Source organism: Dermacentor albipictus, chromosome 1 (assembly GCF_038994185.2).
Source record: "Dermacentor albipictus isolate Rhodes 1998 colony chromosome 1, USDA_Dalb.pri_finalv2, whole genome shotgun sequence".
Classification (NCBI taxonomy): domain Eukaryota; kingdom Metazoa; phylum Arthropoda; class Arachnida; order Ixodida; family Ixodidae; genus Dermacentor; species Dermacentor albipictus.
Genome location: NC_091821.1, coordinates 174281754 through 174303889, shown reverse-complemented (window position 1 = coordinate 174303889; position 22136 = coordinate 174281754). Strand labels below are relative to the sequence as shown.

The 22136-nt window shown below is 45.4% G+C and overlaps 1 protein-coding gene and 1 long non-coding RNA gene across 3 annotated transcripts in view; one reads left to right on the top strand and one right to left on the bottom strand.

Moving 5' to 3' along the window:
- The window catches only part of LOC135897781 (uncharacterized), a 245561-nt gene that overhangs the window by 44305 nt on the left and 179120 nt on the right, over positions 1-22136 (top strand). The window lies entirely within an intron of this gene.
- LOC135897780 (uncharacterized) lies at positions 1327-20816 on the bottom strand. Its single transcript, XM_065426489.2, has 5 exons — positions 20659-20816; positions 8627-8969; positions 6106-6176; positions 4913-5113; positions 1327-2249 (listed from the first exon to the last, which is right to left on the bottom strand). Exons 2-5 carry the CDS (start codon positions 8667-8669, stop codon positions 1902-1904), a joined length of 663 nt encoding a protein of 220 aa, XP_065282561.1. The 5' UTR covers positions 8670-8969; positions 20659-20816; the 3' UTR covers positions 1327-1901.

Sequence of the window (22136 nt, the reverse complement as noted above, 5' to 3'; positions counted from 1 at the left end):
GGCTGCAATTCGTAAATTGCACTATGGGCCGTACAGTTATTAAGAGGTTAATTCGGGAATTTCTTTTAATTAGGGGCAATATGTGTTTCGATTTCTCGTACTAGTAATGTCCCCTTTTAATAAACTAGCTGATGGACTTGAACTATGCTATCTGCCACAGGGGATATTGAAAAATTGTGCAAAACTTGAAAGTGATCACCTCGTATACATATATACATACGGCGACCACATTTCGATGGGGGCGAAATGCGAAAACACCCTTCTACTTAGATTTAGGTGCACGTTAATGAAACCCCGGTGGTCCAATTTATTCCGGAGTCCCCCACCATGGCGTGCCTCATAATCAGATCGTGGTTTTGGGAAGTAAAACCCCATAATTTAATTTTACCGTTTAGTACCGACCGGGCTTTCACATCCTCAAGTTTTAGGAATTTCGTGAAGCCGCAGTGCGGACAGCACACCAAAACTGGGACGGCTCTATCTGATTAATCGTTTCCAAAGCAAGGCGCTACACACATCACGCATTAAATGTCGTAACTCCTCGCTCATTTGTAAAGGCTGGCTTCGTTTTCGAACAGCTAGCGACAGGAGCTCGGCTTGTCTTTACATAAACGAGACGATGTTGTTTTCCATTTCATTCTGTATGAACGTATACACATTAATCTATCTACATCGCGCACTGTACACAGTGCCAAGCGCTTGTAGGGCATTTGAGTGCGCAAGCGGGCTTAATTTTATCGTACATCGTATGTTGCACATTATGTATGAGTCTGCCTTTATCCTTACTGTCACTGTGCATGTTTGTAGTGTGCCACCAGTATTTGGTGCTGACATCAACACCAAACTTTTCCTCCCTCTCTCTTCTTTTTTTGCGCGTACACAAAGGAACATACCACTCGTAAGTTTGCCCAGGAATTTTATTTACGCGTATCAAAGAAGGACAGCAATGTGGAGATTATGCTATTACCTACGAAGTCGAGGAAACCACTAGTTGGAAGACTGAACCCGAGTGCGGAAGTTTTGAAAGAAAAGAAGAATTAGGAGCCGCATAACACCGAGAGGAACCAGCAAATTGAAACTCGTGGCCATCTTCGCAAAGTAAGGTAATATTAAATAAATGAATGAATAAATATGAAGCAAGGAGCAGCAGTTGCCTGACTTGAAGACTCATTTACGCCGAACTATCTTTCGATTTACGTCACTTTCTATTTCACAGATGAGGGACTATTAGTCACCGCATATATATATATATATATATATATATATATATATATATATATATATATATATATATATATATATATATATATATATATATATATATATATATATATATTGTTACAATGCGGTTTCGTTGAGTGACGTCGTTCTTAATGAGGTATGTGCGCTTTGAATAGCAGGGTCTCTGTTGAGGAACGAAGAGGGCCACAGTCCCATGTGTTTCTGCATAGCTTAAAACCTGTCAGAAACAAAATGAAGGCATTTTGACAAGAAGAAACTAAGCAGAACTCAGCTAGCCCACTTGAAGTGTCTTGGATGACATCACCCGTAGAGTAAAATCCCAGAGAATGGGGCGTTTAGGGTAAACATAAAGGTGAAAGAAATAATTAACGCACTCGGGTCATCTAGTATAAATGTGACGGCGGGTGCTTGCCAGGGCATGTGATCTGGAGGAAACGTGACAAAAATTCCGCATAAGTTTGGGCTGGCGTCCCACGGAGGAAAACTGATCGGTGCTGTGACGTGAAAATGCGCACGACAGTTGGATCCACGTTTGGAGCCATATGCGATGACATGCTGAGCGTTCTGTGAGGTTTTGGGGGAAGCTCGCCTTGCGCGACCTTTGCCGGGTTACTATGTTCGAACCGAGAGCCCTGACTCGCCGTGAGGCTCCTGCGGTTTCAAGGGTCGGCCGTTCGACCGCGCGACTGATCACGTCCCTCGCGGGACGTCTTGCTGAGCCGGCGGCCGAACTGCTCCCGTTCTTCAAGCGGCTGAGTCTCAACGGGCGCCCACGCGTCGACCAGGAAGTCGTCGAGCTCGTCTTCGTGATGCTCCCGGGAGGAACTCGGCTCCTCGCGCAGCGGCTCGTACACGGGGACGGGGAAGTCGGGCTCGAACAGGTCCTCCAGAAAGTCGCCGTCCGAGTTGTAGTCCGAGTCGTCCAGCTCGTTGCCGTGAAGAAAGTAAAAGTCCTTGGACATCTCGCATGGCAGCGACTCATCCGGGTTCGTGCACGTCAGCGTGGCCTGCGAGACGAAAGATACAACGCGTACATGCGGCGCCTTTAGGATTAGCAGCAGCGCACGCACGTTTACAAAACGATGCGTAGCCTAAGAAGCGAAAGGTGATCTTTTTTTTTTTTCTAAGCGGTCCCTATTCCTGTGGCAAGTCGTCTAAGAAGAAAGGAGAGGCTCTCTTTCTTTCACAATTTCGGGCTCACGGCCAAACTTTCAGAGCGACGCTGCTATAGGATTCGTTGCTACGTGTGACTGATTTCTGGATTATACCATGTTGCACAAGCAAGACTACGTATCTTTCTTTTATTTTCATTTCAATAAAGAAACAAGGGCGTATGAAGTGCGCACTGGCAGCGATAGTAAGGGCACAGTAGCGTGAACGATAGTCATACAAGTCAATTTTTGAGAAACTCATATCAAAGTTCACTCTAGGCTGTTCTATATAGGTCTGTCGCCTTGGCCATGCGCGGCGCTGGCCACCATTCCCAGGGCTAATCTTGTACACATGCAGATAGGATAGCGTCACGCTAGCTTTACTATAAAGCACCGTACGCGTAATGCGGAAGATGAGAGTTTGGTCCTCACCCGCGGCAAATTATCACTTCGTAAACGTTCATTTCCCCTTAGATTAGTATTTAAACATTTGAATTAAACATATCAATCGACTCCCCATATGCTTTCACCCACCGTGGTGGCTCAGCGGCTATGGCGTTGGGCTGCTGAGCACAATGTCGCGGGGATCAGATGCCGGGTAAGGCGACCACATTTCGGCGTGGTCGAAATGCATAATAGTAATAATAATAATAACAACAACAACAACAACAACAACAACAATAATAATAATAATAATAATAATAATAATAATAATAATAATAATAATAATGTGGTGAAGAGGAAGACGAAGAAGGCGCTCTTGTTGCGGCTGTGCGCGTGATCAGCGTTTGTCGACTGCCAGCGCTACCAGACTGTGCCTAGTGCCTCTTAATAAATCGCCTTATTACATTAATAATAATAATAATAATAATAATAATAATAATAATAATAATAATAATAATAATAATAATAATAATAATAATAATAATAATAATAATAATAATAATAATAAACACCCGTGTCCCATGCATTGGAGGCCCGTTAAAGGTCCCCTGATGGTCAAAATTATTCCGTACTCCCTATGGCGTGCCTCATAATCAGATCGTGGTTTTGGCACGTAAAACCCCAGAATTCAATTCCTCATATGCTTTCGCTGGCTTCACTGTCTGTTAATGCGTATAGCTGTGACTCACAAAACATCGAGCTCCTCAGATCGCCCTATACTTTTCTGTATTGCTAGACGCCCGTCTGCGCTTTCATCTAGTTGCATGAAAACATAATAATCAATGCATATGACCATGTATAACAAGGTCAAAATATGCACTATGGCGGCTTCATTGAGGGAGTTATTTCAATCCATTGCGACATATGGCAGACATTGCGACATATGGCAGACAAAGTGGCCTGTTTCGAGTAGTGTAGAAGGGGTCGATCAGCCCATGTGAGAGCGGCGGAACTGAACATGCACCTGAGCCTGCATAAAGCGGAAGATCCCAGACTGAGATGAAGTGTTTCAGCCAACAGTCTGGGTACCCACATTCCCTTCCCTCCTAATCCCCATCAGTGGCTAGAGCCGTCCCCTTCCTTAAAATAAAGCCTTTATAAATTCATTATTCAATCCAGTTTAAGATAATTAAAACTATTCCCGCCCTTCACAATTAAGATCCGCACGAAAAACATTTCATTGTTTGTGGAGTTGAGTTTATAGTGCAGTCCGTCTTCATGGGCGCAATTTTACAATGTCAACAGGCGTGGCCGACTATCCTCGTTACAAGTTTATGTATACATGTTGCTCTTCGTACTATCGTCAAGGGAAAGGAAAGTTTCGAATGGTGAAATTGACTTGCCGAACGAGCACGACTTAATCGCTTAATTTCAACTGCCCATCTTAGCTCTCCAGAGAGAGAGAGAGAGAGAGAGAGGGAGAGAGAGAGAGAGACGAAATGATAAATGTAAGGCAGGGAGCTTAACCAGGACTGAGCCCGGTTGGCTACCCTGCACTGGGGAAAGGAAAAAGAGGACGGAAAGGTTAAAAGAAGAAGAGAAAATCCGCTGAGGATATAATTCGGTCACTCAGTGCGGATCACAGACGGTGACTCAATCCAGTAGCTTTCAAATAACGCAGCAGCGCTTTTGTGGCTTTTTGTAGCTGCGATATGCGAGGCCATTGTCCCAAGATCTTGTTCAAGGTGAACGGATTTCTAACTGATTGAGAGCTGTGCAGAGGTCATGCCTTTCATTTTCAAAAGATGGGCAGTAGCACAGTAGATGTTCTATAGTTTCCTTCAAGTTAACAGCGTGTAAAGGTGAGGACACGTGCCTTTTACCATACACGCTCAAACTCGTGTATATAGATACGTTGGGCGAAACCAAGCGAGCAAACAAATAAACTAGTGAACTTGCGACAACATAAACTGGTAAACGGAATAACCTTTGTCTAAGGTCACGGTGGGCGAAACAGAAGGTAAACAATTAACAGCTAGTAGTGGTACAAGTTGCGGGGACGTGTTTTAATCTCAAGGTAATCAGTTTGATTACGCGACTTCAAGATTGCCACTATTACGTGTATTCATAATTACCTGGTTGAAGACGGTTTTGTTGTGGCACTGGAAGGAGTACCTGTAGAAGAACGTCGACTGGGATCCAGGCACGCGATGACAGACGTGATACAGTCGGCAGTTGGTGTCCGTGTCGGCGAAATAGCCGACAGTGCGACAACGGAACGTGGTGCTTGCGTTGACGAATACCAGGGACGACCCAGAGGGCAGCGATTCTCGTTGCTGCGTAGCGAAACACCAGAGCGTGCCTCAGGGGGAAGTGACACTTTTGGAAACAATACAGTGCGCTATGGCCACCGGCTACCTCATTCATTTATCACTTAACTACTGTTTGCTATAGCATGTTTCTGCGCCCCAGCTAACATAGCTAACGCTTTGCCGCTGCTGCGATATTACGAATTTTCGCGAAATAAAAGTACTTTAATGAAATAAAGTGCTTTTCGTGATAGCGACACTAATAACGATGATGATGTCTTTTTAGAGTGTTGCGTCGTCACATGAGAGCAATCACCGCCAATCTCACACGCCTGTCCTGTCTGCAACAATGGTCGCCTGGCACGTTCCTTTATGTAACCACATCTGCGTAAGCGTCCCATCCCATATTCATTGCAGCGTTCTTTAAGAGCGTTTTTTGAAGCGAAGATTCTTGAAACATGGCTGTGGCGCGTCGCTAGCACAGAAATCAACGTGAACGTTACTGCAATACTTCAAGTCGACAGGTCTTTACAACCATTTATAGACTCGGTATCTAGCGCTCTTTCTCTCCCTTTTCCCCAGTGAAGGGTAGCAAACCGGACGTGCATCTGGTTAACTTTCCTGCTTTTCCTTCTTTTTCTCTTTTCTTTGTCTGCCAGGGTGGTAGCAGGTGCACAGAGTTAAGGAATGGACTGCGCGCAAGTTAGATGACGATCGTTGACGATTGCTGACGATGACACTTCGAAGGGTGCACATTTTAAATGAGGAATGTACACCTTAAATTGGTGTGAAGCGATGAGGTACATTATGAATTCATGTTCGTTTGTCCATGGAATAGCAGCTGAGTACAATTCTGAATACATAGCAGGAGTTAAAATGCACAACCGTATACTTGTTTTTTTTTCCTTCCTGTTACTTTAGTACACCGAATTTAAAAATTATTTGCAAACGTGCAAAGCGGTGAATGGCAGCCGGTTATATGCTGAAACATGGCTGTAATGCCTCTTCAACATTTGTACCTCATTCTTGTGGCCATTGTTCCTGTTGGAATTCCTGTTGTCGTAAACGCCGTCCAGAGAGCCAAGAGTCCCTGCGTGCGATACGATGGCATCGTCAATGTTCAGTGGTGGAATATTTTGCATATTATGTTGCACTTCAGTAATGGTTGTTATGGAGAACTAACTATTAGAACCGACAAGCCAGCAACCTTTACTACCGTTAAGCGCCTCGGAACGTTCTATGGTTCTCTTAGTTAGACTGCGGTACAGGATCCTCAACTCGCTATCCTTTATAAGCTCGCTTGCACATGGTGCAATTTTCTAGAAGTGACGTCATCTAAGTTTCCCTAAGCCTTAAGCGTACTTAAGCGAAGGAGACGTCAGCAAAGCCACCAAGTGGCAAAGATCACGCAGTTTCGAGAGATTGTAGCTCATTGGTGGACAATGGGTATAGTTGAGTGTAAAACTGACTCTTTCGGGACCATCAGACATAGAAAGAAAAAAAAAAAACTAAAGACAGTAGAGGCGCTGTTATTTGTTCCTTTTTTTCTGGCAGAGTACAATTAACGGGGATATTTGGCAGTAAGGTAATTTGTCTGAGCGGAAGGTGCGCATAAGACCGAGGGAGTCACTCGGTATATTCCGCACCCAATGTTACAATACGCATACTGAGCTTGTTTGCATACCATGTCCCTTTACGTCTAGTATATGAGAACAATGACATCATACCAAATAAAATGATGTGCTCAGCCCGCGATTAGCTTTTCTTTTCGCCCCTTCAGTGGACTTATTTTGCATTTGTAATGAAATGTAGTTTCCCTTGAACATGTCATCAGAGCGCCTATTTTTCTTGCTTGCTGCTGTGGTCGCTCCATTTCTAGCAATCCCAATGCACCCCTTCGAATTATGGCGCAAATCCCTGCATGCTTTGTACAAACCGCTACTTACAATGATCACTTAAAAATAAGTAATTATAACATCAACCACGTGTTTAAAAACAACCCTTATAACGTAATTCACTGTTGTAGAACAAGGAATGTCACTAAGTCAAGGTTTCAACAAGAGGACTTGTCTGCGTCAAGGCAGCAGTCAGCAAACCGCCACCTTGACGCAGACAAGCCCCCGTGTCGAAACGTCGGCTTCAGCGACATTCTTTGTTCTACTACTGTTAATTACTCCCAAGGGAATAACTCTCTTATTGTGCCCTCATAACGTATTGCAGTATAGTATTTGCCATAACGTTTTACATATATAAACAGTAGAAGAATACCGAGCGCGAACATCACCATATCACGGTGTGACTGAGAACAGGGGCATCAGATTATATGTAGTACTCTGAGCTACTATGAATGCTGTGTAAGGTATACTCAGTGCATGGTGTTAAGCGCACGGTGCCTAAAATACCAAGAATGGTTTATTGTTGGACCAATAAAACGTGTTTCTCATTGTTCCTTTATATTCAAGCTTCTGTCCCTTTCATTGGCTACAAGTACTTTTCAATCCGTTAATACCTGCTGAGCACGAGGTCGCGGGATCGAATCCCGGTCACGGCGGCCGCATTTCGATGGGGGTGAAATGCGAAAACACCCGTGTGCTTAGATTTAGGTGCACGTTAAAGAACCCCAGGTGGTCAAAATTTCCGGAGTCCTCCACTACGGCGTGCCTCATAATCAGAAAGTGGTTTTGGCACGTAAAACACCAAATATTATTATTATTAATCCGTTAATACGTTCTATGTGTCCTAAAAATCAACTAACACTTTCTCTGACTTTCTTCTGGTTTGGCTATATCACACATTCATATTTTTCGCAATCTGAGAGTATGCCTAATTGCGATGCTCAAGTTTGTGTCTCTAAAGCTCCAGAATCGTCTTCAAAGAGGAAAGGTTGTGTCGTTCTTGGGGTCGTATTGCACATGTTTGTTGAATAGTAATGTAGGAATTGCTCATTCTGGATCCGCACCTACGACTGATTTTCATTTTCTTGATAAGTTGAGCAATCTCAGTATATGACATAAAGAATTCCTGCAATAACTATATATGTAGTAGACCGACGCAATATTTTGCCGCTAATTTTCTGTACAACGTTACGTGTGAACATTCCGTGAGCACGCAAGGGGGGTCAGCACCTACACGCCCAGAGAACGTTCATGATGTTTGAATGCGTAATGTAACCGTGCGAACGACAACGGAAGAAGGAGCAAACACACTGGACAAGCGCGGACAAGCGTGTTTCCTTCTTCGTCCATTGTCGTTTGAACGGTTACATTATGCATTCAAATATCGACCACCAACTAGCTCGCCTTTCTCGGTTCATGATTCGCCAGATGCTGCATGTAATGATGCTATCAGCTCTTTACACCACACAGTCCTACGTGCGCAACACTATAAAAAAAGTAGGCAAGACATAAAGCACTGGCGCAGGGCAATAAATTATAGCACGAATAGTAGTGGCACGGATGTGTAACACCATTCGTCAACAGCCGGGCCGTGGCTTTATCCGACATCGCAGGAAAGCCAAGGTGTCATCCCAAGGAAGCCTACCTAGAAGGACGATGATGCAGGTCCAGAAGTGAAAGCCGGTCATTGCTCGCGTACTCCGGGTGAAGGACTCGGCGAAGATGGTGGTGCACAAGGCTGGCTTGGTGTGGTATCTTGGCGTGTGCTTCTTGACGGCACCAGGCAGTAGTATGCGTATGCGTTGCAGTTACAACGGGCACTCTGGTGTCCAACACTCGCCGGGGGGGCGTTCTTATACAGACGGAAAAAGTGCACAGAAGGGTGCTGCCCTTTCCTCTCTTGCACTGCTTTGTCTGTTCCCTCACTGAGGCGGCAAAAAGAAAACGGCCGCTTTCCTGGGCGGCGCGTCGCTGCTCGAGCGCTGGGCCTGCCGGGAGCAGAAAGGAATTTTCGTGTAGCGCGAGGGTTTCACAGTCGACCCGAGCTTCCCGGACTGCTGTCGTTCCGCGACACGACATTCAGAACTGTGACAAGAGCGCGCGCGGGGATGGGAAGAAACCACGCGCGCAGCGAAATGGCCCTCGCGCCAGTTCCGTCTTAGCGGGATGCGTTTTCGCCATGCTTATGGAGCACGAAAATAAAACGCCCGTGCTGGTGTTCTTTATTTTGCGGCCGGCACGTGCTGGACGACGAGAGTCTCGGCTACGCCGGATTCGTTTTTGTGCCGTCGATTGCACAAGCTTTAGGTCCGGCCTTAAATAACGTCGCCAAGAAAAGGGTTCGCGAGGCGTGGACTATATGTCTTGTGAAACCGTCAAATAACCATTTCCCCAGGAGCCTTAAGTAATAAGTAAGGAAGACGTGCGCCTTTACTTCCGTTTATGAAAACACTGTATCCATGCCCGTAAAGAATAATTTTTTTCTTTTCTTTTTGTTTTGCAACATTTCAACAGACTGGGGCTGTTGGGACTGTTGTGACGTGGGACTGGTGAAAAATCAACATTTTGTTGAAAGATTGTCAGTCAAGGTACAACAGACGCTGACTCCCCTTCGGTTCGTCAGAACCGGAATTGGCGTCTTGAGCTCACGACATATTCAAATAAATGTTTGTTCTGGGGATATAGTGCGTCTAGAACAATGTTTCCAACTGGGGAAGTTCCAATGATAGTTCGGTGTACTAGTATTTACGAGTGGCTGCCGCTAGACTTCCACTTACTCCTAGGGGGAAAATAAGAAGAAATGGAGTAATCCATACCAGTTTTTTTATGAGTAGGGCAAATTGTAAGGCTCTCCCAGCCGCGCACTTTCAATAGCGTCACTTCCGGGAAGAGCATAGTAGACTTTATAGAAAAGCTTGACGTGGCTTTATGCATCATTTTACATTGAACAGGGAGTCGTTGACTTGTCTTATATTAATGCAGGATAATAGTGCTGCTGGGCAGGCACTGAACCACTGAATTTATTTAGTTTTACCTTTTCTCGCACTCTCACGTCGTCGACTATCCGGCGTGAAGGTGCCGTTGAGAGCTCCACACTCGGCGTCACGCGTATCCGATAGACATTTTCTTCGTTCCCGCTTTGCGCAGCCATCCCAGCATTTCCTTTGCGGCGACTATTCTTAAGCGCGACTGTTCTCTTCCGTGCACACCATTGGGAACATTAGTTGGAAATCAGCGCCGAAGCCACTGGGGTTATACGAACGGTGTGCTGCGCTATTTCGGCAAAATGTACACGTTCGCTTTGTTCCTTGGATCTTTAGTTTGTGTAGCGTCCCCGACTCTATTTATGGCCCGTAATGGATTTCATTATCTCGCAATATTTATAGTTTCCCACGGGAAAGTCACTCGTTTGTGGTGAGCGAGTCAGTCTAGCATTTCTCTATACGACCCCTCCCCCCTTGTCCCCCACGGTGAAACAACGGTGAATGTTTTCCTTATTCTTTGCCATAAATCCCAGAAACGCAGAGAACACCGTCGATCAACTTTCTTGGCCCCATTCTCAAGTGAGACACAAAATTCGAAAATGTTTATGAAGAATGGTATATATTTCTGGCTTTTGTGTTTGAATAACAAGATTCCGCAATTATCCCGGGGAAGGCTTGCAAACAATTTCTCATAGCGTGCTTCGACAAGGCAAGCAAGGTTCACTTGCTGTCACGTGTGCAAGTAGTTCTAAATAAATTAGTTTTGTGCTGCAGTGAAACGAGCAGACATGAGCGGCTGAGTGTTTACTTCCTTCGTCCTTTTTGACCTTTCTTTCCTCACTTCAGTGCTTCGCACTGCAGAAATCTTGCACCATGGTCTTAAACCAACTCGCCCACATCGCTATTCGTATACAGTGAAACGGCTTGATGTTGTTTTGATACCTGCCGCCACAGAGATAGTCAGGCCGAACGGGGCGTAACTATAGGTATTGCCGATAGTGCGAAAACTTTAGGTTTTCTCTTTAGCACCGTGAGGTGTCACGGTAAATCGTTTTCTGCAATATGATGCAAGGACCACTATAGCACCGGGTAAAATCTGAAGCTGAAAGTATGTGTGTATTTACGTAGTCTTTGCAAAACGACTTACCAGGATCTTTCGAGTTCCTTGGTGAGTCAATCCATACTAAACCACACTCGTTTCAGTTTGACAGAGGCGTCGATTGATAAGGGAACTTGGGCTCTATCATGCGAACGTTATCAGTTAGCGTGCATTGTCTGCCAATAGATTGTATTTAGCTAGGGGATCAGGTGTGTATATGTAATACGAGCCCGAACACCATGCGCGACGGGCAGTTTAGGGGTCGCCAAATAGCCAAGAATCCGAAATACGTTTCGCTGCATTTACAGGACGAAAAGAACACTTCAATTTTCATCCTATACGACTCCCCCTCTATCCCTGGGGTGAGAGTTTATGCTAATTAAATGATAATTAACAAGTATTCCATAAAAGTGTAAAGAAAAAGACAGTTCGCTTACGCAAATAAATTGCCATTGTTTGACATTTTCTCATGCGAATAGGAAGATCACTCTGCTGGCATATTTCCGTTTCAAAAAAAAAAAAAATCTCCTACATATTTTTAAAAGGTTTTCACAATTTCGTGGAAGGATTTGACAACTAAAATGCGCCCTTTAGCATGCATTCTAATTTTGCGGGCATGTGAAACACTGCGGCAGGAGAATGAGACCACTCGCGCGAGTTAACGCGCCTCCGATTTGGCGGGACGGGGCTGCTCGATGGCAGTCGTCAGGTCACCAGCGCCACGGAGATAGTTGCGCCACCTGTAGGCCTCCTAGCGAAGCTTCGTTGGAGAAGGCGCGGGCTTAGAACCCGTTTTGGCTTGCATCGGGTAGGGTGGCTAGAGATCCTGTCTGTAGGGGCATGTGAGGGGATGAGAACGCGTCGGCTGTAGCCTTTTATGCCCCTGTGGCCGTACGTAGAATCTTCGGTGGCATACAACATCTCACTCTCTACAAAGAAGCGAAAACTAGTAGTGCCCTTTCACGTCACTCGTGATGGATCTTGCGTACGAGAAAGCATGCTTCTAAGCGTTCTCGTCAGGCTTGGAATCTTCCGGAATTTCTACTCAATTAAAAACAAATGTGCACAAACGTTTCATGTCTTTATTTATTTGCCGGGAATTTGAGTATTGGCCTTGTTGATATCTCATCGTTGTGAAACTAGCCAGAGCGCTTGGGCAAGAACACGCAATGTGCGTGTCCTCTTTCTTCGAGTATAGTCATCCCAGCGCTCTAGAGTATCAATAACAATAGCTACTTGCGCATTTGCACATATGCTTGAAATATCGTCTTCAGAGGACAAGCGTATGCCATCTTATGCCCTACTATTGATTTTTTTTCTGAGCTCTGCTACTCGTCCATTTTCATTTTTTTCCTCTTTTAATCTTCCCTTCCCCAGCCCCCTTCTTTTTTTTACTTCCGCAACTAGAAAACCGACTACTTTTTGGTTAACCTTTCCCCGTTCCTCCTTCTCGCTCTCTTTCTTTGCTGCCCTCCGTTTTACTGAAGATAGCAGTTCATGATTGATTGTCTTTTGAGGTTTAACATCACAAAGCAAAATACGGGCTCATACAGAATGTAATATAGATATCAGGATTAAACCATTAGAGCCCAGTGTACTTTTGAATGTACAGAACTATTTTTATTTGTAAAGAATTCAGGAACATCCTGCTTTCCTTATAATGTGCCATTTTGCTAAGAGGTGTCTCGCCAATACGACCACGTTGTAGTTTTTCTCATTTGCATGGTGTTTTTGGTCTATTAATTGCAAAACTTGGAGAAGTACTGAGCATAGCAAGCACTCCTGTGTCCACAACTTATTAATTTTTTTATCATGCTTAGTATTTGCTTCTCGAAGTTGATTTTTGTGCATGTGTTTTAGAAAAGAATGCGTAAATAATAAATGCATGACACTGCATATACAATGAATCTTTGTAGCGTCGCAAGGAAATCAACGAAATTGTACTTTGTGATGTACGCGGCGCCTATGTATACGCTAAAAAGGATTTGCATCTTGTCGATGCGTATATGATAATTTTTTCCTGAATTTTGGCAAATATATTTGTTTTTCGCACTTCGCCTTGTCCGCAACCCTAGAGAGTCTGTTTGGTGCCAAGAGAGAGATAGAGAGAGAGAGAGATAGAGAGAAGGAGGCAAAGGTAAGACAGGGAGGTTAACCAGAGATTATCTCCGGTTGGCTACCCTGTACTGGGGGAGGGGCAAGGGGATGCGATAGGTGAGAGAGAGAAGGATGAAAAAAAAACTACACACACATGCACGTACACACAATCTGTTTCTGTGGGCACTGTCACGCAGCCCGCAAAGGCGTTCCTAGTGTTATGCAGTGTCACCGTACAATCCTCGTCACACAGCGAAGTCACAATCTGTCAGAAAGTCCAGTGTCTTTTAAATACCGCAGCAGCGCCTTCATAGCTGATCGCGCTGATGTTCGAGTAGGCCAGTATCTAAGGATGTTGTTTTCTGTCGGTGGGCGCTTGTCCAGTTTGTCTAGGGTGGCTGAGAGGACTGCTCTTTGCGGGTTGAAACGAGAGCACTTACAAAGAAGGTGCGCGATTGTTTCATTGCACCCGCAGAAGTCACAAAGTGGGTTGTTGGACATTCCGATAAGAAAGGAGTACGCATTTGAAAATGCTACTCCAAGCCATAGACGAACTAGAAGGGTACAGTCACGTCGTGGAAGCTCGGGCGGAATACGGAGTTGTAAATTAGGGTCCAGGGTATGAAGTCGTGCACTTGTGAAATCGGATGAATTCCACTGAGCTAATGTTAGGTCGTTTGCCAGTACGGCAAGTTATTTAGCTGCGTCGGCTCTCGAAAGAGGAATGGCAACGCAGCTGACGCCGTCATGGGCAGATCGGGCAGCTGCGTTTGCTCGATCATTGCCGTGTATGTCACAGTGACTAGGCAACCACTGATATATGATATCGTGTCCTTCGTCAAGGATGCGATGGTGTACTTCTCTGATCTCTGATCCATGGCGCAGTGCTGAGAGTACACTCTGTAGGGCTGCCTTGGAATCACAGAAGACTGACCATGCGTGGGGTGGTTCCTCCTGAATGAAATGAAGAGCCGCACGCAAGGCTACCAGTTCAGCAGCTGTCGTTGATAATACATGCGACGTTTTTAGCTGTATTTCGACGGATCTTGTTGGTATCACCACAGCAGCAGCTGAACTTGCAGATGTGACTGAGCCATCGATGTAAACGTGTACGCGGCCACTGTGCACCTCATGTAAAATTTCTAATGTGGCCTGCTTCAGGGCAAACGACGGCATGTTAGCCTTTTTAGTGATTCCTGGGATGGTGAGGCGTACTCCAGGTCTGTGCAGGCACCATAAAGGTGAGGATGGTCTTGCTGCAGGCATGTAGTTCAATAGCAATGAGGTGCGATTGGCAACAATCATACGACTGATAGTTGCGTGTGGCCTTTCTGCGCGTGGAGTGGCAAGGTGGTGAGAAGGTAGTCGGGCAACGTGGCGAATATGCGCTCTGAGAGCGTCGGTTACCAAGTACGTTGATATTGGGTGATCTCGAGCTATGACAATCGTTGCCGCTGTAGACGCACAACTCGGAAGACCGAGACACGTCCTTAAGGCTTGAGCTTGTAGTCCCTGGAGTACACGCAGGTTTGTTTTGCAGGTGTTACCAAGCACAGGGAGGCTTTATCTTGCGAAACCGAGGAATAAGGCGTTATAAAGCTGCAGCATTGATCGCACCGATGTGCTCCATGACTTTCCGCCGAGAAATTTGAGGAGATGTATTATTGTCAGCAACCGCTTCTTTATGTACGAAACGTGCGGGCTCCATGATAGGTCGCGGTCGATAATTACCCCTAAAAAGCGGTGTTTACGTGCATTTGCAACTGCTTGTCCGTTGACACTTACAGAATAACGCTTCATTGCCTTCCGAGTGAAAGTAACAAGGCAGCATTTCTCCGAAGACAGCTCTAAGTTCTGTTTTCGCAAGTACAGGCATTTCTTCGTGATGACCGAGGAAGGCCCAAATGCAGATGTCGTCGGCATAGATTTATACTTGAACTGTGTTGGGCAAGCATCTGACTAGGCCAACGAGCACTAGGTTGAATAGCGTCGGGCTCAACACTCCGCCTTGCGGTACTCCACGGAACGTTTGGTGTTGAGTCGTGGCGCCTTCCTCGGTCATCACGAAGAAATGCCTGCCGGTCAAATAACAGCACAGCCACTGAAAAGTGTGGCCACCGATTCCTGCTTTAATCAGAGCCTCTATAATGGCATAATGTGCTATATTATCATAGGCGCCTTTTATGTCAAGGAATAATGCCACAGTGAGTCGTTTCATCCGTTTTTGATGTTGAACATACGTGACCAAATCGATGACATTATCTATGAATGAGCGCCCACGCCGGAAGCCAGCCATAGCATCTGGGCACACGTTGTAATTTCCCAGGTACCATTCCAGGCGAGTCAAAATCATTCTTTCCATTATTTTCCCTATGCGACTGGCCAGAGCGATGGGGTGGTACGATGACAAATCTAACTGTGATTTGCCAGGTTTGAGAAGCGGAACCAAGCGGCTGAATTTCCATTCACGTGGAGCCAAACCATTGCGCCAAGACTCGTTGTAAAGTTTTAGCAGCATGAGTCGTGCTTTCTGCCCAGGATTGGCCAGCGCCGCATAGGTAACGCCGTCCGGCCCAGGTGACGAAGAGCGCCTGCAAGTCGCTAGTGCCGCTTCAAGCTCCTCCACCGAAAACATTACATCCATGCGGGAATCCCGTGGCACAGGAGTGGCACATGGTGTAAGGGCGCGTTGAGGCTGGGAGCTGGAAAGTCTTGAGCAAAATTCTTCGGCAATGTCTAGTTCGCTGCGACCTTGTTGCAAAGCGAGGGACTTAAAGGAACACACTGTTGCGGTGATACGCGAAGTCCACGCACAGTTCTCCATATCTGAGATAATCGCTGACGTGGATCCAACGACTCACAGAAACGTTTCCATCTTTGAGACTGAAGTGCATCAATGCGGCGTTGAATCTTCTTTTGCAACCGCCTTGCCTCTCTGAGATCATGGATAGATTTGGTTCTCCTGTATCTTCTTTCAGCCCACCGGCGAACTGCTCGTAGTCGCTGCAGTTCGGCTTCAAATTCTTCGTATTTCGGGAAAGGCTGAAAAGCACGCGTAGTATCTTGCATGGCTTTTTGAATTTCGTTTTCCAGACTTGAATGGTTCCCTTGCTGACATACTTCCTCCATGTGCGACCGAAACGCCGACCAGTCAATTCTCCGGAGTGTCGTGGAGGGGCATTTAGATAGTCCCTTGATCTTCAGGCACGTCGGAATGTGGTCGCTTCCACGGGATTCGATGTCTGAAAACCATTGCACGTTTCTTTCAAGACGCCGAGAAACCAGGGTCAAGTCTAGGCAGCTGCTGTATGTAAGCCCGCGTAAATATGTTGGACTACCATCGTTGAGGCAGTAAAGGTCATGCTGTGTGGCAAAGGATGCTAGTCTCCTTCCCCTGGAGTCCACCTTCAAACTCCCCCAAAGCGGATGGTGACCATTAAAATCTCCGGTGAGAATCGTAGGGTCGGGTGTCGCTGATAGCACGTCGTGCAGTCGTTTAGAGTCGAAGCCAAGCTACACAAAATGACCCATACAGATTGTCTTCCATTAGGATACATACCAGCAGCTAAGCCTTCATTGCCCTTGTGGTGTCTCCAACAGCCCCAGGTGTGCCTAAGTATTCCGGATGTAAAGAAGGCCAATCACCCAACAATAGCTCTGAAACAGATGACGCTTCTATTAATCAAAGAGAGATTCGGGGACCGAACACAAATCTGTATTGCCTCGCCTACCAGATCTTCCGTTGCCGCTCTCATTCCGGCTATACGAAAACCACAATGAAATTCAGACTGTCCCACATGACCACGTCAACGGCGGCAGAGCTTGCTGCCCTGCGTGCTGCTGTCAAATATCTCCTGCAAGAGACACCTTAGAAATGGGTCACTTTTTGCGACTATGAGGCAGCACTTCAGAGCCTGCATTTTGCCCTATATCATAGGACTCATGCGCAGCTGACATAGGAAATAAGAGAAGATTCCCATCAAGCTATCGCTTAAGGGCATGAAATTATATTCCAGTGCCTACCTGCACATACCGACATTGCCGGTAATGACCTCGTCGACGAAGCCGCCCGGTCTGCCCATCTGGAAGCCCGACCACTTCGATCCCCTTATCAAGAACCGACGCTGCAAGAAAGCTTCATATTGTGGCTAAAGCTATGACACATAAATACGGGTCTTCTCCCAACGTCCCGAAGTGTCATCTTCATAGGCTGGATCCATCCTCAAAGCTACAAGTGACATCAAAAGTTTCCCGCTCTGAGGTGACAGTATTGTGCCGCCTATGGCTCGCGGTGGCATTTACAAAATGCTACTCGTTCCGCGGGATACAGCCATGTGCGACTCCTGTGGAACCATAGAAACAATTGAACACATGGTATGTCGCTGTCCCCAGTACGACGTCAAGCGTGAAGCTCTCCGGACACCATTGAACTAGCTGGACTCTGGACCACTTTCGGTAATGAAGATCCTTGGACCATGGCCGTACGCGTCAATGGCACAGAAAGCCACCAAAGTGCTGCTGAAATACCTCAAGTCGACTGGTCTTGGCAACCGTGTGTAGGCTCGATGCGAACCTTTAAATGTGCGCGGAACTGTACTCTCTATCTCTCTCTCTTCTTCCCTATATCCCTTCCCTTAGTGCAGGGTAGGAAACCGGACGTGAGTCTGGTTAACCTCCCTGCCTTTTCTGTTTTTTATTTCTCTCTCTCTCTACGCAAAATGACGCCTAAAGTTTGCGGTAGGGGCCTTCTACCACCCGCCTACTTCTGAGACTAATATTATAAACCAATTGTGTAAAATTGCTCACAGCTGTTCTAACAAGCGCATTATTCTAGGCGGCGAATTGAACCTTCCTGATGTCACGTGGACGAATGGTGATTGTTTGTTCAATTCCAATATTGGAGCCTTTTGCCAACGGAAAACATTGTCAAGTTCTCTTTGTTTTTATCAACATGTTTCTCAACCAACCCTGGGTCCTCATCTTCTTCAGTTGTTGTTTTTCGATGTCCCTAATTTTGTGTCAAACGTGAGTTTATTCCTCGTGTAAGGGATCATGATGTTGTCGTCGCTAGATTGGCTCCTATTTCTCCCCCCCCCCCCCTAGATTACTGATTCAAGGACAACCTATTTACCAAATAACAAAGGGCATAAAAATCTCAAAACTGTTGGAGAACCAATATATAACGTTTGAGCGTTAAGCTGATACGGCCATATTATTGAGGTATGGTTGATATTTCAAATAGAATACTTACTCTGACCCGAAGTTACAGCCCTAGTGTTCAAAGTAATAAAGCAAAAAGAAAGCAAAAGCCATCGATCAATGGTGACTCAATTCGCCTGATCTTTTGACGCAACATTATTATTATTATTATTATTATTATTATTATTTACAGTGTTTTCAAGTTCTTTTTTTCTCTTGCGATGTCTGTTGCTGTTTTCTTTTAACTCCAGTTGCCTTATGTTCTCCCAATATGTACTAATGTTTTCTCTGCAATATTCGTAACTCATCTTGTCTGTTGCCTTTGTTTTCACTGTATTATTGTTTTGGGCCTTCTTTTCTTTTTAGTATGATATATAAAATCGGTTGGAGTTGGAGGAGTATGGAGTTGGAAAAGTATGGGAGAGGCCTTTGCCCTGTAGTGGGCGTAACCAGGATGATGATGATGATGATGATGATGATGATAATAATAATAATAATAATAATAAAATTGGTGACCATCTTTGCGTCGATGGCGTCAAAAGGACGTCACGGATTTATTTGCGGAGTAGGAGGAGGAGGAGGAGGAGTGGGTTAGCTACGGGCGAATCTAGCGTTGCAGGGGCATGCAGGCAATCGCTCCACCCTTGAGCGTCTCGTTTAACGCGTGGTGACAAACATTCATAGGGATTGACAATTCATCGCAGCATATAAAAGCAGAACGCTACCACTCGGCTAAGCTAATTCCGTGCCCAATGAGGCTATTAATAAACTTCACCACTCGTTGAAAACGTCAGTATCTTATTTTGGAGTACGTAGGCCGTTTCCGTGAGAGTTTCCAAAAGTTGCATGGCTGAGTATTCGATTGCTTTAGGAAGCCGCTGTAATCCTTCTTCAATGACACATGCTAAACTATAGAAGTGGTAGAGCTGATACAAAAAAGTCAAGGTGGCTTCACCAACTGTTTGTCATTTCGGCGTTCCTTCGAGCGTATAAGACTGCCGCTCGCTACAGTACTGTCCTATCCGACATTATAAAACTGCTAATTCCCCGGTCTTGCTTTATTGCTTAGTATTGGTCTTTCATGTCTACTTAAGTTACGACTTCGCTTGATGTTTGACTGAGATGATAGCAAGTCATGACCGAAGGGCCGTTATTGCCGTAACCAATGGCAGGCCTTGAAGGCGTGCCATTGGTTGCGGCAACAACGGCCCTTCAGTCATGAGTTGTTATCATCTCAGTCAATAGGCCGGGAGGCGAAGGGAAGATCGACCACACCAGTTAGTATGCAAGTAGCAGCAAAGTATAGCAATGGGGCGAGTGGACATTAAGAGGAAGCTTTAGCTAGGGCCCAACTCCGGCGCAGCCTATTTTGATACATGTAAAACGCAAAAACGTTTTTCTGAGATAACTTCTGGACCGATTTTTATGAAACTGGTTGCATTTGAGAGAGAACGTTAAATTCTAGTGACTGTTGAAAGCGGAATTTTGATTTCGCGCCTGAATTTTGTTAAGATTTTCAAATATTCGAAAGTTTGAAAAATAGAATCACGAAGTTTACAAATTAATAGCTCTGAATGAAGAACAGATATCGTGGTTCTGTAAATGGCATCCACTATACCACTAAAAGCGGACAAATTTGATTTGCCGATTTACATGTTACGTGAATTGGTTACGTTGTTTCCAAGGGTTCTAGAGAAGCTGTATTTACATATTACCAAATTTTTTCACATTCATGTGTAACATATCAGTCTTGTCCGCTTTAGATGTAATATTCGATGCAATTCACATAATTATGATATCACTTTTCATTGCTGAGTTACAGAGTTGTAAACGTGATAGTTTCGTTTTCGGAAAGTTTTCAATTTTTGCCACTTTTTAATAAAGAATTGCCGACATAAATAAAAAACTTGAAACCAACTGTCACTAGATTTTAAGTTTTTCTTTTAAATGCAACACACCTCGCCAAATTTGGTGCATTGGTTACCGAGAAAAACGAATTCTCCTTTTACATTTATTTAGATAGGAGCACCCGAGCTAAAGCTTCTTCTTAAGGACAGGGAATTGTGACGCGGGCAAGGTGGATGTTGTGCAGGAGGCTGCATGCAGAGGAGCTTTTTCCGGTAGCCTTTACGCACGAAAGAACAACAGGACAAACGAACAAGATATACCAGATAAAACATGTGTGCCAGATCAGTCGCACCTTGAAACATGAGGCAAGCCATTAACATGCGTATTCCATGTTTTCATAGTGCCTCAGGTGAATAAAGATAGCAGCCTTATTGGCAAAACTCCACTTACGAGGTTCGTAGGCGGCTCTTCTCGACTGAAGGATTGTATCACGCTGCTTTGAAGCTGAATTATTGGTGCTTGCGAAGCATTTTGCGTTGGCATGTGCGCAAAAGAGGAAAGCAACATTTTCTGAGCGCAAAAGTTTTCAGCGCAATTGGGACATCCTGTTCTTGATGCACTTACACGATGTTTTCCCTGAAGGTAGTATCGCTAACGCCGTATACTATCGCGCAGCTAAATAATGCAAGGGCGGCCGGGAAACACTGCCTTATTGTTGCACGAACGAAAAAGCCGTTTTGCAGTACGCAGAGCACAAGGGATCAGGGACGTCGGGCTATCTTGGTTTCTTTGTATGCAAAAACTAAGCCCTGATACTCCATGCTTGTCCTTCGTTCAAGGCCGCAGAGAGATACAGAGAGAGAGAGAGAGAGAGTCTTCAAAAACAAACATGTGAAGTTTATAAACACGTCACGTATGCAAGCACTAACATAAAATATCAGCCGTCAATTTCGATGCAACCCTTCCATCGAGGACGACTGCCTCCTGCAGCTCCGCAGATCTTGTTATCGCACATGCCAGCACAATTAAGGCCTGCGCCGGAGGGTTGCACCCGTTCGTTCTATCCCCCCAAACACATGCTCACGCGCGGAGATGATTTATACCGTCCGGTCAACTGGCATGCCGAAAGGTTAACCACCAGAGATGGTTGTAGCTAGTTACCTTGCCCAAAAGGAAGGGAAAATGGGTTATAAACAGAAAAAGAAATGAATCTAGATGAGCGTGGAAGGGCTGCGCGCAAGCGAGTGGTGGCACGTAATACCACCAGAGTTTCTCTCTTTGTATTGGACATCCGAGAAGTGCGTTCGCAGCTCTCCGGTGTTACGTTCATCATAACCTTCGCACTATTGAGTGTTTGCGAATTGCGTACTCAGTTGTGCATACTGTAGTGTACTCACCTCAAATAACGTGAGCAGGTGCAAGAAGGGCACGATAATCTACCGTCACAGCCTTAGGGGTCACAGTTGGCGATCTCAGACGTTCCAGTAAGGAATAAACTGCGACGCTGAGTCACAGACAACACAGTATGATTTGTCCCCGCCATGGTGGGCCAGGCAGAATAGACGCGAGTAAGGGGTGGTGGATCATGGATATAAGTGCCCGAAACAGTCTATGTCTACAAGATCTTCGTATGTTCGTGTATTATGGAGCCGCTGCATTATTTCTTCAAAGCGGAACCAAAACGCAACAACTATCAACGTGAGTGGTAGTGAAGGGGGCTAAGCGGCAGTCGTTAATTTAACATAATATGACTTTTGTTAAGTTCATGGTGGCTAATCTGGCGAACTTTTCCAGACAAATAGTTCGTTGTATACGTAGAACACTGCTGTTCATACTTTACTTTGTGACACTGAAGTACCCACGCAAAGGGCCGTCTCTTGTATTCCAATTTCGCGGAACGATTGGTATCCTTACATAACAAGACAAAA

Bases quoted from the DNA above. Each gene is read 5' to 3' on its own strand.
- LOC135897780 (XM_065426489.2), bottom strand. From the start codon at position 8,669: ATGACCGGCTTTCACTTCTGGACCTGCATCATCGTCCTTCTAG. The intron at 5,114-6,105 runs GTACAAATGTTG...TTCGCTACGCAG, and splicing joins ACAATGGCCACAAGAATGAG to CAACGAGAATCGCTGCCCTC. The intron at 2,250-4,912 runs GTAATTATGAAT...TTCGTCTCGCAG, and splicing joins ACAAAACCGTCTTCAACCAG to GCCACGCTGACGTGCACGAA.